This window comes from Typopeltis vanoorti, chromosome 16 (assembly GCF_054136105.1).
Source record: "Typopeltis vanoorti isolate ZY-2024b chromosome 16, IOZ_Tvanoo_1.0, whole genome shotgun sequence".
Classification (NCBI taxonomy): domain Eukaryota; kingdom Metazoa; phylum Arthropoda; class Arachnida; order Uropygi; family Thelyphonidae; genus Typopeltis; species Typopeltis vanoorti.
The window spans coordinates 31,151,256-31,167,656 of NC_143564.1; the positions used below are offsets into that span (position 1 = coordinate 31,151,256).

The following is a 16,401-nucleotide window of genomic DNA, read 5'->3' on the forward strand; positions in this document are numbered from 1 at the left end:
GAAGCAAAAAACAAACAAGTGTTTTTTGCCAGGAAAAAGACCCAGAGGAAGACCAAGATGTAGGTGGATTGATACAGTAAAAAGTGCCTTAGAAGACAGAAGTATCATCATCATCAAATTCCTGCCATGTACCCTCAAGGGATGTACAGGATATGATAGTACTACATGAAAAAAAATTACATCATTACTAACTTCCTATCTACAATTTTCCTCCAAATCAGTCTGTTACTTGTCAAGAGACAGAAATATAAGATCTGATAATGTTTGTCTTGACAGGTAATAGATTAATTTGGAGGAAAATTGTGTATCAGAAGTTAGTAATAGTGTAACTTTCTCGTGTAGTACTATCATAATTGAATTTACATGATTTTGTATAGTGCAATGTATGTGAGATGTATTCATCACAAAAATGGAAGAAGAGTGAAACAGGTGAGTGAGTTTGTATTAAGTGTTTCAACAGTGAGTGCCAGTTAGGTGGCGAGAATAAAGCGAATGTTAGTATCGACAGTAAAATTGAAAATGATAATGTTGAAATTAATATTGAACATGCAGTGATAGAAATACAAGAGAATGAAATGGACATAAGGAAATAGCATGCTTGAATGTTATCCTTCACAGGACAAAGCATGAAACTGCAAAGTTGCAGAAGCCAAGAAATTAGCAGGACTGAGAAGTGAAAGAAGCAGATGGTGTGAGGTAAAAATTGAGATCACGTCAACAAACATGTTAAGGAGAAAATTATGTAAGGAAACTCATTGATCAGAGGAGTATTTAATGAAAGTCTAACAAAATCATGTTACCCTGCCACAGAAATTGATGATATCAATCATGGCATTCGGCTGCAAAGAGGTAAAGTGAAAGAACTGACTGTCTTGGTTGGCACTAATGATCTGAGAGCTGAGAGGTATTTTATGAAGGAGTTGTTGGACGAAGCAGAAATGAAGAGCGAGAAGGTAAAATTGTAAGTATCCTGCCACGATATGATACAGGCAAATTGAGGAGGAGGGCATTGATAGCAAATGAACAATACACAGGTTATACGAAGGAATGATGCAGTTTGTGGACCTATGACCTTTGTTTGAAAGGATTTGTATAAAGCTGATGGACTTGCATCTAAATGGGTTTGGTGTTAGGTGTCTAGAGAGCTTTGTTCACTGAGCATGCTGAAGTGCAAATACAGAAAAACTTCCATGCAATTAGGGTGGATGCAGGTGAAGGTGAGGGAAGGCACCTACGAGGCAAGTTAGTGTGAGAGAATGACCAACAAGTACAGAATCCAGTCTCTCAAGCCAACATATTAAATAGGATAGTCAATTCAGGAAGTAAAGGTGGTTGTAAAGGGATGCTGCAGTTTCTATATACTAATACCAGAAGTATCAGGAACAAGAGGGACAAGTTTTTGGCATGGGTTAGTGCAACCTTGCTTAAACTTATAGGCATTAGTGAGACTTGACTAACAGAAGATGATGTAATTACAGGGATAGAATGTGAAGGGTTTAGTATTCTCAGGAAAGATAGAATGGCTGTTCGTTTGAAGTAGTCTGGTGTGAGATCAAGGCCAATAAGACAAAATATATGGTTGATTGCTGCTATAGTACCAGGAGGTTCCAGGGATGATCTGGAAGACATGCATTAGCAAATTAGCACCATGACTGCAGGTCAAGTGATTATTATGGGGATTTAAACTATGAAGATATAGATTGGAAGGAAGAGAGATCACATGGCAGGAAGGAAATGAAACTTATATACCTACTGAGAGATAATTACTTGAAGTAGCTTGTGATGGAAGGGACTCAAGGTGCAAGAGTATTGGACCTGGTCATAGGATCAGAAGAGCTATCCATAACTATGATGGCCACATTGCCTCCAATTGTGAAGTGGTCTTGACTAGGGAGATTGTAAAAACATGATGAATATTATTCTGTCAAGAAGGGGAATTACAAGGCAAGTGATTATGACAAGCTTAGGAGGAAGCTTTAAGCTGCCATGATATAAAACCCTGCAAGAGAGGGATGTTATGGTGCATGGAAGATAGTTAAGGGACATAGATGTCCCTTAACTATCTTAAATTGAGAAAGCTATATTAAATTGTATACCTAAGGTAAGGTAGGATTAATCAAGTAGGAGTTAGATGGATGAGTAATATCATTAGGCATGAAGTTCAGAAAAAGAAAATACTTTTGGAGGTAAATAAGAAGAAAGGTGACCAGCAAACTCACAAACAGTACAGGAGTCAGACAAGAAAGGTGATCAGTATAGTAAGGAAGGAAAACCCAGATTATGAGAAGAAACTAGTTGAGCAGGCCAATGGAAATCCCAAAGAGTTCTTTTGTCGAGTAAGAGGAAGAATAACTTTAATGAGTGCTGGTGGTCACGAGGTGACTAGAAGCAGATAAAATAGTTGAGTTACTGAGTGACCACTTTGCAAGGGTATATCATACAAGTGAGGTTAATGCAGTGACATATGTGACAGACTTCTGTGGGAACAGAGGTGAATGAATTGGAGGACCTTTGTATATAGCAGAATCTCAAAGTGAATACAGCTGTGGAATTAGATCAGATATCAGCTTGTATTTTGAGGGAATGTGCAAGGGAACTGGCAATGCGACTAGGCTCTTTAATTTAAGTCTCAGCTCTGGTAGAGTTCCCAGGGAGTGGAAAAAGGTCAAAATAATTCCTTTGCATAAGGGAGGTTCTAAGACTGCAGTAGCAAATTATGGACCAATCAGTATCTCAGAAGTGGTGGTAAAAAAAATATTGCAATAAGCATAATTTATTTGTAATCAGCCAAATGACTTTGTATCTTTAATCAGCTATTTGTTTTGAAGCATAACTCGCTGAGACAGTTTTTACCAGATAAAGCAGAATTGACTCTACTGTTGATATATCCAGTTGGTTCCTTCTTTTACTCCACTGACATTTCATTAACTGCCAGATTATATGTATTATGTTCTTGAACATCATATTAATTTGGAGAATTGTTTCTGAGATTTTATTTGCTAAGGAAAACTTGCCAATTTCTCAAGGCACTGTTGAAAAGTTTAGTCAGACTGCATCTTGTGCTCTGTGATTTTCATCAGAATGCTCCACAAATTTTGTTAAGTCATTAACAGAATTTCTGTTCGTTAACATTAAATTAATCAAGATCTTAATGGGAATTATTATTATTATTATTTGTCACCTCCAGGGAGTCCAAAGACTCATCGAGGGAGGGCATCTACACCAACGGCATCTATTGCCGACCACCACCACTAGTATTTCCACAGACAATCGCAAACATCCATGCCCACGGCGGGAATAGGGCTTTAACCTCCCTACACCGAGGTAGATGAAATAGTGAGACCAAATTGCGCTTCTTATCCATGTTATTCAATAGGTGTTACAGAATCGTATCTAGATTTAGCTGGATGTCTATAGACATCATGGCCGGTTGGGGGGGGGGGGGGGGGGGGTTAAGCTCAGAAACACAGTTTTGTTGAATAATCTGTTTGTGGACGGGTTTGCGTATTTTGTGGGAAGAAAAATCCTGTAATTTGTGAGACTCCTAACATTGACCTCTTGAAAAAAGTGTAACAAAAGTTCACCTATCATAAGCACTCTGTGTAGAAAGGCTTTATTAGGTAAAAGGCATTAACTACTTATTAGGCAAATCTTTTAAATCTGAACAACATAAGAAATATATGTACTATTATGCACTAACCACAAATCTGAACAACATAAGAAATACATGTACTACTATTATGCACTAACCACTCGGCCAGTCAGGCTGGCCGAGTGGTTAGCGCATCTGCTCTCCAGCCAAAAGGCTGCGGGGTTCGAATCCCCTGTGGGCATGAATGTTTGTGATTGTCTGTGGAAATACCAGTGGCGGTGGTCGGCGATAGATGGCGTTGGTGTAGTTGCAGTCAGTTGGTGAATTGTGGGTGGTGGAGATAGAGTTGTAGAGTAGATACCCCCCCCCCCTCGATGAGTCTTTGGACTCCCTGGAGGTGACTAATAATAATAATAATAATTATTATGGAAAGTAGGCTCTCATAAATCTCTTCCTTAAGTATTGGCAGTTATTTATTTTAATATTTAACAGTATTAATCATAATGTCATAAGATTAAAATAAGATTACTGAATAAGCTGCTATATTTTTCTGGATATCAAACTAGCATCTTAATAAGAAGGAAAAGGGGTGGAGAAATTGTCATAGTATACAAGATGTTAACAGTCCAGTAGTTGAGGAAAAAATTATTTTTGTAAAAGTTAGATCTTGATCCACTGAAATTATTAACAAGCTGAAACCTTATATTAAACCATTCAGAATATATGATACTCTAAAAATTCACAAATCGAATCCCCCTCCCTTTACCCATTGTCCATAGTATAGAGTACCTCACTTACTAACTTGCTAAACATTCAGCAGAATCACTTCCTCCACAGGCAGATCTAATACATCTCAGCATCTCTTACAATCTACTATATATATCTGGTAGAAAAAGTATTACCAGCTAAAGAGAAACAACCATTTGGATAAAGAGATAAAGGAAATCGTTATTGTTTTTTTTTTTTTTCAGCTGGTAATCCTTTTTCTGGAAGCATCTGCTGTTTTATTTTTTATTATTCTCCCTCCTCCTCTTCCTCCATTGTGCCTATGAAAACACTTGACTCCCATTAACTACTTATTTCTTTGTGTCTGCTAGTAATGCTTTGTATTATTCATAACTACAAAACTTCCATAAGTTCCATATGTCTGCATCTTTTTCTCTTATGGATAGGCAAATCTTTTAAATCTGAACAACATAAGAAATACATGTACTACTACTATTATTATTATGGAAAGTAGGCTCTGATAGATCTCTTCCTTAACAAGATTATCTGTGTATGCTGAATAACCACATCCTCCATGAGGTGTCCCTGGCTTATAGAACACAGCAGATATGGACAGCAAAGTCAGTAAATATCTGATGGAAAACACTAGCTGCAGTCAGCATTACATCTTACAAGCATATCTGATTTAGTCACGGTGCTGTGATGCAGAAAGCAACTGGAAACTGTTCCATTATGATTGCTCACTTTACAACTTCCTGCTTTTATGACTGGTAAAAGTTTTCTATTATGTGAAATTCTGGAATACAAGGTTGCTGATTGACTGCAATCACATTATGCAACTGAAAACAAAACATTTTAATTAGTATGCATGCTTTCTAATAACTAAGAAACATTTTTTTTTTCCCCAATGATATTGTACAAATATATACATTTAAAAACCTTCAATGTGAGTTGCTGTGCCCAGATCACTTCACAGCAGGGAGAGAAGCCCATGGTTCAGACAAGCTGTTATCATTTGCCTTGCTCTTCATTTGTTGTCAGTTTAGTTAAAAATTATTTACAGTGCTGAACATGTTTTTGCTCTCAGAAATGTCTGGGAAAGTGAGAAAAAAAAAATCCTTCAAGTAATGAAAAGCATTAACATTAGAAGAGAAGCATGAAATATCTAGCTTTCAAGAAATCTGGAACTTGCTCCAAATTTCACTTGTCTCATTCTTCAATAAGCACCATCTTAAAGAATACACAAAGTTTATATTATACTTACAGACTGTTTCCAGGAACATGATCCCAATTAATGACATTGAGCTTATGGAAAACTAGGATTTGATTTATGATGGCTCTCTCAACAATGGTTTTCTAGGAATCAATTAGGTTGTAAAAGCTAGCCCCTGCTGCATTTCCCAAGATAAATTGTTATGGAAAGAATCAAAAGAAAAAAGATAGAAGCTGACAAAAACTGAGCTTTGATAAGGAATTGTGTTTCAAAAGGACAACTTCCAAGACCAATTTCAGTTAAGTGAAATCCTTACAGCAGAATTGCAACTTGGAATGTAAAAACATTACTAAGAGTAGATAATATGAGATAGAGGATTTACTAAGAACTGAAAATTGGAATAACTGAAAAGAAAAATAAGAAGATGGTATGTTGACATTATAGTTATATCCAAAGTAAAAATGAGAAGGAAAATGGAGATTTTTTGGCGTGAAGAATATTGTTATACATTCTGGAGAAGAAGAGGGAAAAATTGGAACAACTGTAACTAATACATTAATAATGCATGTCTGTGAAAATATCTAGTGAACCACTAAATACTGTTATAAGTCTCTACATAGATATCCAACATAAAAGAGGAGGAAATAGCAGAATGTATGAGATAATAGAAACCAGCTGAAAAACATTGAGATCCAAATGTAGTAGTTGAAGAACAAAAAGAAGAAAATATTGAGGAAGTGTGGAATTAATATAGGAAATGAAAGAAACAAAGAGTAGTGTTTTTGACAATAAAATCTAGTAATTAGTATCACCTTTTCCAAGTTCACAGAAGTATGATTGAAATTTAAGAAGATACTGAATAAAGGTTACATGATAAAGCAGTAATTCAGGAGCAAATGTTGACAGTAATCATAATCTGGTTAGCTAAATGTAATCTAAGATTCAAGCAGTGAACTAAAACCTATAAAAGGAGTTGCGAATAAACTAAAGAAATAAAACTATAAAAATAAAATTTTTGGAAATCAACAAAACAGAAGCAATGCATACAAATATGATGAAACAATGTAATAAAATGCCATGCCAGTTGGGTCATTGCTTGATTGAATGAGTCCTATGTTTTTCTTCAAGGAACTAGAATAAACAGTGAAAAAGTCCATTACTGAAATTGAATTGAATATAAGTACCGCTGACATAGGCAACGATAGAAAGATTGAGCTAACACAATTTAAAAAAAAAAAAAAAAAAAACCTCAGACATGTGAGTTACTGCTAAATAAGAATTATGATATGATTTTTTAGGGCCAAATAATAATTAGACAAAGGGAGTAGCAGCTGTAATATTCAACACCAAACATATTGAACAGCAAGCAATTTAAAGTTGAATAAATTTCAGTATTCATTGATGGAAAATGCAACTCCTGTTGCCCTCTGATGACTCAAAGAAATTTTCTTATTAATTGTATTGGAGGTACAATTAATAAGAAAATTTCTTTGAGTCATTAGAGGGCAGCTGACATAAAGAGGAGTGAGATGTTCCTGTTGGAGAATTATCAATTGCAGAGCAGGAAATGAATTACTAACCTGCCTGAAAATATGGAGGCTTTCTTACTAACACAGCATCCTGAAATAAAGATGTGTGTATGAATTCACATGGAAAAAAACGCATAAGAAATGTTGATTGTGTTGTTATTGAGAATGATAGCTTCATCCCTCCCCCCCATCCTTGTTTGTTCAATATCTTTAGGTGGATACCTATTGTTTGGATGCAGCACCATTGGATGGTAAGGATTAGATACTAGTTTTCTCTATTCTTAGGCTATATGGTTTTCTTCTCTCATATCTTCCCAATAATCTAGGTACCCCTTCATTATATACACTGGTGTCCAAAACCTAAGGATGAACACTATTTCTGAAGATTACAATTGCAAATTCAGATGAATCAGCTTGTGGCAATTTGTATAACTGGCGATTTTGAGTAGAAAGTGAGTGTACATTAAAATTTTCAGATTGTGCACAAAGGGATCATCCAGTAGCATTCTCTGGCAGCTCATGTTGCCAGCGGTTTGGGATCTCACATAGCATTGTATCCAGCTCTGGGCAGTGTTTCAAACCAACGGAATGTGTTCCAGACATTTGCTAAGGGGGTTGCCCTCGCTCTACCACAGAGCATGAAGACAAATTTTTGGTTATAACAGCAAAATGTAATTGATGCACCATGGCAGGATCAGATTGCAAGTTAGGTCCATTCAAGCACAGGTACATGGATATCTCAACAAACTGTGACAAGATGCCTGTGACAAGTAAGCCTACAAGTAAGTCTGTGTCCCTTTATCCACAGCTCATCATAGAGCAGCTTTCAGTGGTGTTGTATCCATAAAAATTGGACAAGACTCCAATAGGTTAATTGTACTCTATACAGATGAGTTGTGTTAGTCTTTCTTCCGATTCTAGATGACACTTGATCTGGCATGAAAGTGGTACTGCTTACCATCATGAGAATATTCTTGAAAGGGATAGATATGGCAGTGCTGGGACCATGGTGTGAGGAGGCATTATGCTTAATGGATGTGCTGAACTACAAATGCTGACAAAAAGGAGACTATGACTGGTGAATGATATTGTCATGAAATTCTTCAGTATCATGTTCGATTGTTCCTTGGTGCTTTAGGTGAAGAATTCAATTTTATGGATGACAGTGCTGCATCACATTGTACATGAGCAGTGGAGATACTTCTAGAGACTGAGGATATTAATCTAATTGAGTGGCTAGTAAACTCCCGATCTCACCCTCATAGAACACATTTGGGATGTATTGCTGCTCAAAATTCCTCTCCAGAAAACAAGGCTTTTCTGCTCTGAAGGTGAAGTAGGCTAGTTTGCCTCAAGAACTCCTGAATCATTTATTGCTAAGCATGGTATGATGTTGCAAGAATCGCAATTTGGGTTAAACATATCCCATACTGAAATGTCTCTCTGCATAGTTTTCTGTAAGCACTGTACATTAATTCCTTAACTACATGCTTGTAATTTAGTAACTTTTGCCAAAAATATTGCAATTCAACTTGTATGAACTTTATAACACAATTTTTGTGTGATATAATTTATTACTATACTGGCAATAAATTTATATCCACATTGGGCTGGTGATGAAAATTTTTTCATATACAAGTTAAAATGTAGTCCGTCCTTAGCTTTTGGACACCAGTGTATTTCTTCTTCTTTCAGTGCCATCTCCTACAGAGGTCGGCAACTACCTTGGCAAATTTTGATCAATCTTCAGCCATTCTGAACAGTCTACCAATGTACGTAGCACATATAATACTGACTACTTAAGGTTTTCTTAAGTACAAAATCACTCTGCAAATGAATGTCACCTTGCAAATACGAGGATGGTCTGAAAAAGTTCTTGGCCTCGGCCATAGATGGCAACACTGTCAGCAAGACTTTTTTTTTTCTAAGTTGGTACATCTGTCATAAGCATCCATGTGAAATTGTAAGTCATTCTATCAAGTAGTTTGTTTTATACAGCTGTCTGAAGCAAAAGTATTGTCTGTATCCCTTGAAATGGATAAAATTGAGTATCATGTGGTTATAAAATTCTTTGTAAAAGAAGGTTTAACGTCAAAAGAAATTCATTCGAAGTTCATAAAAGTTTATGGGCACTTCTTCATTTTCGACGATTAAGAATGGGCTGCCGAGTTTAAACATGGCCGTACCAGCCTTGAAGGTGATCCATGCGAAGGACATCCAAAAAAGTGTAACAACACCAGAAATCATTGATTAAGTGCATGATATGGTATTGGATGACCGGCAAGTCAAAGTGCATGAAATTGTTAAGACTATAGGCATTTCAAAAGAACGTGTATGATATATTTTGCATGAAGAATTGCAAATGAAAAAGCCTTCTGCAAGATGGGTGCCACACTTGCTCACAACAGATCAAAAACGCACTCGCATGAAAATCTCTGAACAGTGCTTGGAGCATTTTAACAAGAATAAAACTGATTTTGTGCATCGATTTATTACTATGGATGAGACTTGGATTCACCAGTACACACCAGAATCCAAACAGCAGTTCAAAACAGTGGACAGAAGCTGGTTCTTCAGTGCCAAAGAAATCTTTCTGCTGATGGAAGCGAAATCACCCAAAGGTGATTTTCGTCCATCATTTTTGACGATTAAGAAATGGGCTGCCGAGTTCAAATGTGGCCATACCACATTTTCAGACTTGTCAGACCACCCTCGTATATAGAATTTATAGGATACATTGAGAATATAGGAATTAGAAATAGGAAGTGAATACAGTTTTAAACGGGATATAAAGCAGTATCACAGTGAAAAGAAAAATTAATATAGTATCTTAATTATCAGTATTATTTATATTAACTATTACTGTATTAAAATGACTTATTTTAGAAATATTTTGTTTTACAATATATAAAACAAAATATTTGTAAAATAGTTTTCTACTATTGTACACATGTGACTGCATAATTATAAAAACTGCAAGTCTCACTATATATAGCTGGCCTGGTTGGCTGAGTGGTTAGCGTATCTGCTCTCCAGCCAAAAGGCTGCAGGTTTGAGATTGTCTTTGAAAATACTAGTGGTGGTAGGCAGTACATGGCATTGGTGTAGTTGCAGTTTGTTGTAGTTGTGGATTGAGTAGTGGAGACAGAGAGTAGAGTAGGTGTCCTCCCTTGATGAGTCTTTGGACTCCCTGGAGGTGTCATGTAATAATAATAAGAAACTATAGTAGCTTTCAGATATTAATTGAAGATTTGGATATGCAAATATTATTTGATATAAAGGAAAAGACTTAGACTGGCAAAATCTGAAAAACATTGCTTGATTTAACCAGGGAAGCATTGATGAGTTATCTGCAAGGATTCAAAAACAACTTCATGGTAGACTCAAATAGCCAGTTTGGGGGGGGCTTTCTTGCCAGTAAGTCAATATATGCCCTCAAATATACAGAAAAGTCGAAGACAGCTGAATTTTGCATAGAAGTAGTTTAATAAAGGTAATGGAAAAATTTTTGAAGTACAGAAGATATATAAAAATAGTAAAATGCTCTGGAGGCTAGTAAACAAGCTTAGATATTCAGGAAAGAGTACCACAAAAGGAATTAGATCATAAAGTTGATATGAAAACTGAATGAGTCCTAGTAACTACTTAAAAATATACTTAAATGAGATAAACATTGTTAAGAGTGGTATAAAATACCCATATATTAAATCTGAAAAGGTAGCTGGAGTAGATATCTGGCCAAAAATGTTTAGATATAAAGGTATTACAGTTATGCAGTAGTATGGTTACTTCATTCAGAAAGTCAAATTCCAGATGATTGGAGTAGCACTCTTATAGCATGTCTAAAAAGATAAATAAAACTGGTCATTTGATAGGCAGGGGAATTTCCGTACTGAGATATTCTGGTGAGATTTACGCTTGCATTCTTGAATAAGAATGACTGCTGAAGAAAAACTTTGAGAAAAACAAACTGAGTTTGAGGCAAATGGGAGTTGTCAGTATCAGATTTTTATTTCAAGACAAAAATTGAGAACTGGTGAGAATATAACATGTGTTAATACTTACCATGTTATAATAATTATGGTTATTATAACATGGCACTTACATGGACTCAAGACAGTAGTAATATAGGTGGTCAATAGTCCACTTATATACACTATTCAGACCTATATTTATTCTTTTAATGCATAGCTCTATAGCTGGTTACATGTTTTGTGGGAGGAAAACCTTTCTATCTCCATGACTACCTCACCTGCACTTGAAAAACCCTGTATGAAGATTCCTTGTATCATGATGAGAATTGAGTCCACTCTTTTCCAACCAAAGAGAAGTGCATGTCATGTTCTTCCAACTGCAGTATTGGAGGTACATTATATTTTATATAATTATATAGAGTAAATGGCTCAATATACATTGAGCGAAATGGCAGTTAAAACTCAATGTACATAAAAATGGTTAAATGTAAGACAACTGTGCACACTAACTCCACTGTTATTCATTGTCTATATGGAACCATCATCAAAGAAAGTGGTAAACCTGACATCAGAATTATTATCATCTTCTTCGAGACCTCCAGGGAAGTCAAGGACTCATCAAGGGAAGCCATAGATCATCCACACCGGGTGTCATACCTGCTCTGAAACTCATTCACAATAGAATGTTGGTAAGCTAGGAAAAAATCTAGCTTACCCTTTTCTTAACTGCACACAAAAATAACTTTCATGAATGCCACTTGCGCTTTCCTCACCTTCAATACAATGAAAATTTTCATCAGATGATATCTAACAGCCATTGAGAAGTTTATAGATCTCTATCATATCATTCCTCTTTCTCCTGTTAACCAGAGTCTGTAGTCCTCGTACTCTCAATCTGTCTTCATAATATACATCCTATAATCCTAATATCATCTTTGCACCTTCCAGATCTGTGCACAGTAGTCCAGGTCCAATCGTATAAGGGTCTTGTAAAGAGCTAGAATGACTCCCTTATCCTTACACATCGATCTTCATTTTAACATCGCAATTATCCTCTCAGTTGTATTTGCAATGTGACCTTTGAACTTGAGTTTCCTATCCACCATAATTCCAAGATACTAGCATCATCAATTTCTTGTAATATAATCCCACTAATATAATATGCTGTTGGAAATCTCATCATGCCAAGTACATAACTTTACACTTACTAACATTGAGCACTCTATATCAGGGATGTTATAGAGTGCTTACAGAATGATTTATTTATGCATCATCAGCAAACAATTAAACATCTCCTGTCTGGTCCTTTCTATCATTCATGTATAGATTTGAACAACAATGGTCCAAGGATGGACTGATCTCTGAGAAACACTACTGGTCACCTTAAATCTGGTAGATTCATACCCACCATATACTACTTTCTGATAACTATTTGTCAGCCAACTACTAACCCCGATCAGTAGTTTATATTCCAATCCCATATTCTCACGTTTATTCAACAGCCTTTCATGTGATATCCTATCAGATGCCTTAGCAAAGTCTAACATTATCATAGTATATCTCATCCCTTTATGTACTCAGCTGTATCATTATTATAAAATATTGAGCAAATTGCTAAAACATGGCCTCCTTTAGTAATCCCATATTGTTTTGCAAAGTGTAGCTTGTCTCTCAACCCATTTCTGTATGGGAGTTCTTGCCAACTTCTTTAACATCTTTACCAGAACCATTTCAGAGATACTGATAGGTCAGTAGTTAGACATTGGTTTTTACACCACCCTTGTACAACGGAATTGTGATACATTCTTGTGATATTGTTTTCTGAGCTGAGATTTCATGAGTTTATTAAACTTTCATGATATGTTAAACTGGCTTCTTTACTTTATACAGATGGTGTATTTTTTATTTTTTTTTAAATCTATTATAATCTTCAAGATATTTTAACACCAAACTGAGTAACTACAGTAATAACTTTGATAGGTAAGTGATAAAAAGATTACAACTGTAAAAATATGAAACCTAGAAAACATCGACTGCATTCTCAGTTTTAAATATATTAGAATAAGTTAACATTTCAGCCATTTAGGCAGTTTTTAGTAAAGGTAGAAAATTAATGATAGAAATAGATAATAGAAAATTATTAGAGCTGGTATGGGAAGAAAGCCAGCCAGAACACCAATCTGGCAACATACAAATCGGTGTTTAAACCAGTTTGATCTTGTGAATTTGAAATTAACTAAAAGTTGAACAAAACCAAAGATGACAGATATGAGTTTTGAAGAAAATTAGGAGAGTAAACAGTAGAGCTTTTGGAAAGGAACTGTACATTATTGGTAAAGTATGGATGAGCAGAGACTAATAATCTAAGGTGGCATGGATACTTATACAGATTAGGAGAGGAAAGTTCAGTAGAATAATGTATGACAGGATGAAGATCAAAATTTAGGTGGATTGACACATTAGAATATAGAAATGTAAGGTTTAACAATATTGGAGACCTGATAAATGATAGATTAATTTCAAAGTAAATTGTTGATAGGAAGCTGGTAATAATGTGAACTTAATTTTGTAGTGTACTGAAATAGTATTGATTACAGGAAATGATAATGATGTAATGACTTTCTATCATTTTAGGTTTTGTTGATATTAGTCAAGATTCTCAAGCAGACACAGTTGAATCTCAGTTACCTAGTGATGAAACAAGTTTGAGCATGATGGAAAGTAGTAGTGATGCTCAGTTTCCTGACAATCATCAAGGTAATAATTTGAAACTTAAAAAATAATCATTCTGCATGATTTATTGTTCTCAGAATTAATTTACCACAATATTGATGAGAATACACAAACAAAGACAGTTAACTACAAACTTATAAGGAACAGTTAAGAAACTGTGTTCTCCATAAGGGCCATTGTAGTATAATTACTTAGGCTCATACCTGTTTTTCTTTGAAAACAACAACAACAACAAAAAAAAAACTATGTGCAACCTTTCTTGAGTAAGAATTCAAGATAGGTTGTTCTTTTGTCTTCTCTCTATCACTCTAACATATTTCCTTTTTCTAATTCTTTGGAATACAAAGATAATATTAAAGCTCCATTGTTTTCTTTCTTTTGTAAGCTTCCTTATCCTTGAGTTCTAAAACTTCATCACTTTTGAGTTTACATCATTTAACTGAATAAGTTTACTATATAACATATCAAAAAGAACTGTCCATTGCTTTGGGCGAAACTATATAATTCTTATCACTTTTATTCAGACTTCAGCTTAGCTTCATTTAAAAGAAATTCAACTGTTCATTTTGGGATAATTGTGTTTTTCTCTTCTCCACCTTTTTTGGCTTAAAAATTCCTTTAAGCTAACTTTTTAAACATATTCTGTTCTAATCCAATGCAATGGCTTCTCTCTCTCTCTCTCTCTCTCTCTCCATATCAGCTTTCTCTTCAAAAATATAAGCTTCTTGCACAAGCTCGCTACTGCCTGGCACAGAAAACATGGCAGCAAAATTAAATTAAATTAAAATCATTTTATGTAAACAAGACTAGAATTCTTTAATGGCATAAAAGCATTGTCAGAAAGTTCAGTATTTACTTCTTTCAAGTTTAAGTTACAGAAATAAAAACTAAAGTTGAGGAGTCTTTTTTACAAATAAATATCGTGATTAAATCATCCCCGTGGAGCACCATCAGTGATCCAAATGCTGCAAAACTTGGCAGAAATATGTTGTGCATCATACAAAAGTAATATCTGAGAGAGAGAGAAAAACAAAGTTCCAAAATTCATCATTAGGGGCACACAACTCTAGATACCAGGAGGGTTTAAAAAGATGGACACGAGATTTTTCCCTTCATTCTGGTTGTTAATACTATCCACAATGATGGCACTAACCTCGTCCCAGTGTGCTTTGCTCATGAAGCTATACTACCTAAACAGTTGCAATGCGCTTACTGCACTCTGTGAATTTTGTTGCCTGAACAAATGTTGACAAGGTCTACTATTTCCATGTGCTCTGCATTGAACGGTTAATTGTTTTGAAGAAGTGGGATTGTTGGGAGTTAGACCAGGCAGAGGTTGCAAACCAGTCAATTCACAACAAGTGAATGAAGTTGCTACTGCTGTTGTGGAGCAGGCCATGAATAACCATGTTGGTTCTGGCAGTACACATGCTGTATTAAGACACATGGATGTGCTGCCTTACACAGCTGTCTGGAAAATTCTGCATTCTGCCAAGATATACAGGAGTTGTGCTTACACGACTTTGAAAGTCAACTGACATTCACTTCAGCATTCCTTGCTTGAGTGGAGTTAGATGCTGTGTGGCCATGGATGATTTTGTGTGGAGATGAGGCTCATTTTCACCTGAGCAGAGCTGTGAATACCCACAATTGCCAGGTATATACTATGCAAAAACCAGAATGCAATCCAGCAAATTCCTTTGCATTCACCGAAAGTTATTATCTGCAGGTTTACAGCTTTATCATTGGGCCATTCTTCTTTGAGGACATTCCAGCCAGATCTTATAACCTGCTCACTTACTTCCAAGAGGTTATTTATTCATGTGGGGGGTTCCCCTTTATCCTCCACTGTCCCTTAGGACTGGGTTGAGCCCTCCTAATGAGGGATTAAGTATGTGTTTTATGACTGTATATTCCTGTGTGTGTTCATGGGCCAGTTTGCCTGTTTTGAGGGACAAAAAACCCTTTACCTCCATACGAGACTGGCTAACTCACCTTTAGTCGAAAGAGACCAGATAAAGGTTCCTCGTGTTATAGGACAGGAATCAAGCCCAGGTCTTTCTGACCAAAGAGTTTCGTCTATACCGACTGAGCTATGGAGGCTCTTACTTCTGAGAGGTATTATGATATGATAAACAATTTTGTTGTGTCACAACTACAGCAGTGCTTTTGCAAGGATTTAGTCATTTTCATGAAGGATGGGGTCCTCCACACGTTGGTCGATTCATACAGGAGCCACGGAAGCCAGTGATCAGCTGTGCATTTCCCACTGTATGGGCACCTTGTTCACTTGATCTGACACTCCCCCCCCCATGACTTCTGGCCTTTGGGATTTCTCAAAGACAGGGTTATTGGTTTGCCAGTTCTGAAAGACAGCATAACGCAACATGTCCTCAACATCAGTCATGTCCAGCTGTGTTGTGGTCATGACTCATTGAACACACTGTGCAAAGGATGCAGTTTATCGCATAGCATGCTGGGAAGTACAGCCCATGAATGAATAATAGAAGGTGAATAAAAATATGCTATTTATGTTGTCACTTTTATCCTCCTTACACAACCATAGAAAAATCACTACATGTACATTTGGTACATCATACAGCACCATTGGTGGTGAATTTTTGAACTTTTTTC

At 36.0% G+C, this 16,401-nt stretch overlaps 1 protein-coding gene across 1 annotated transcript in view; it reads left to right on the forward strand.

Annotated features, from left to right (window-relative positions):
* BCL7-like (chromatin remodeling complex subunit BCL7B-like protein) overlaps nucleotides 1-16,401 on the forward strand; it is a 124,385-nt gene that overhangs the window by 95,486 nt on the left and 12,498 nt on the right. The window contains exon 6 of the mRNA XM_090406328.1: nucleotides 13,669-13,791. Coding sequence (XP_090262454.1) covers nucleotides 13,669-13,791 — 123 coding nt within the window. The remainder of the gene's footprint in view (nucleotides 1-13,668; nucleotides 13,792-16,401) is intronic.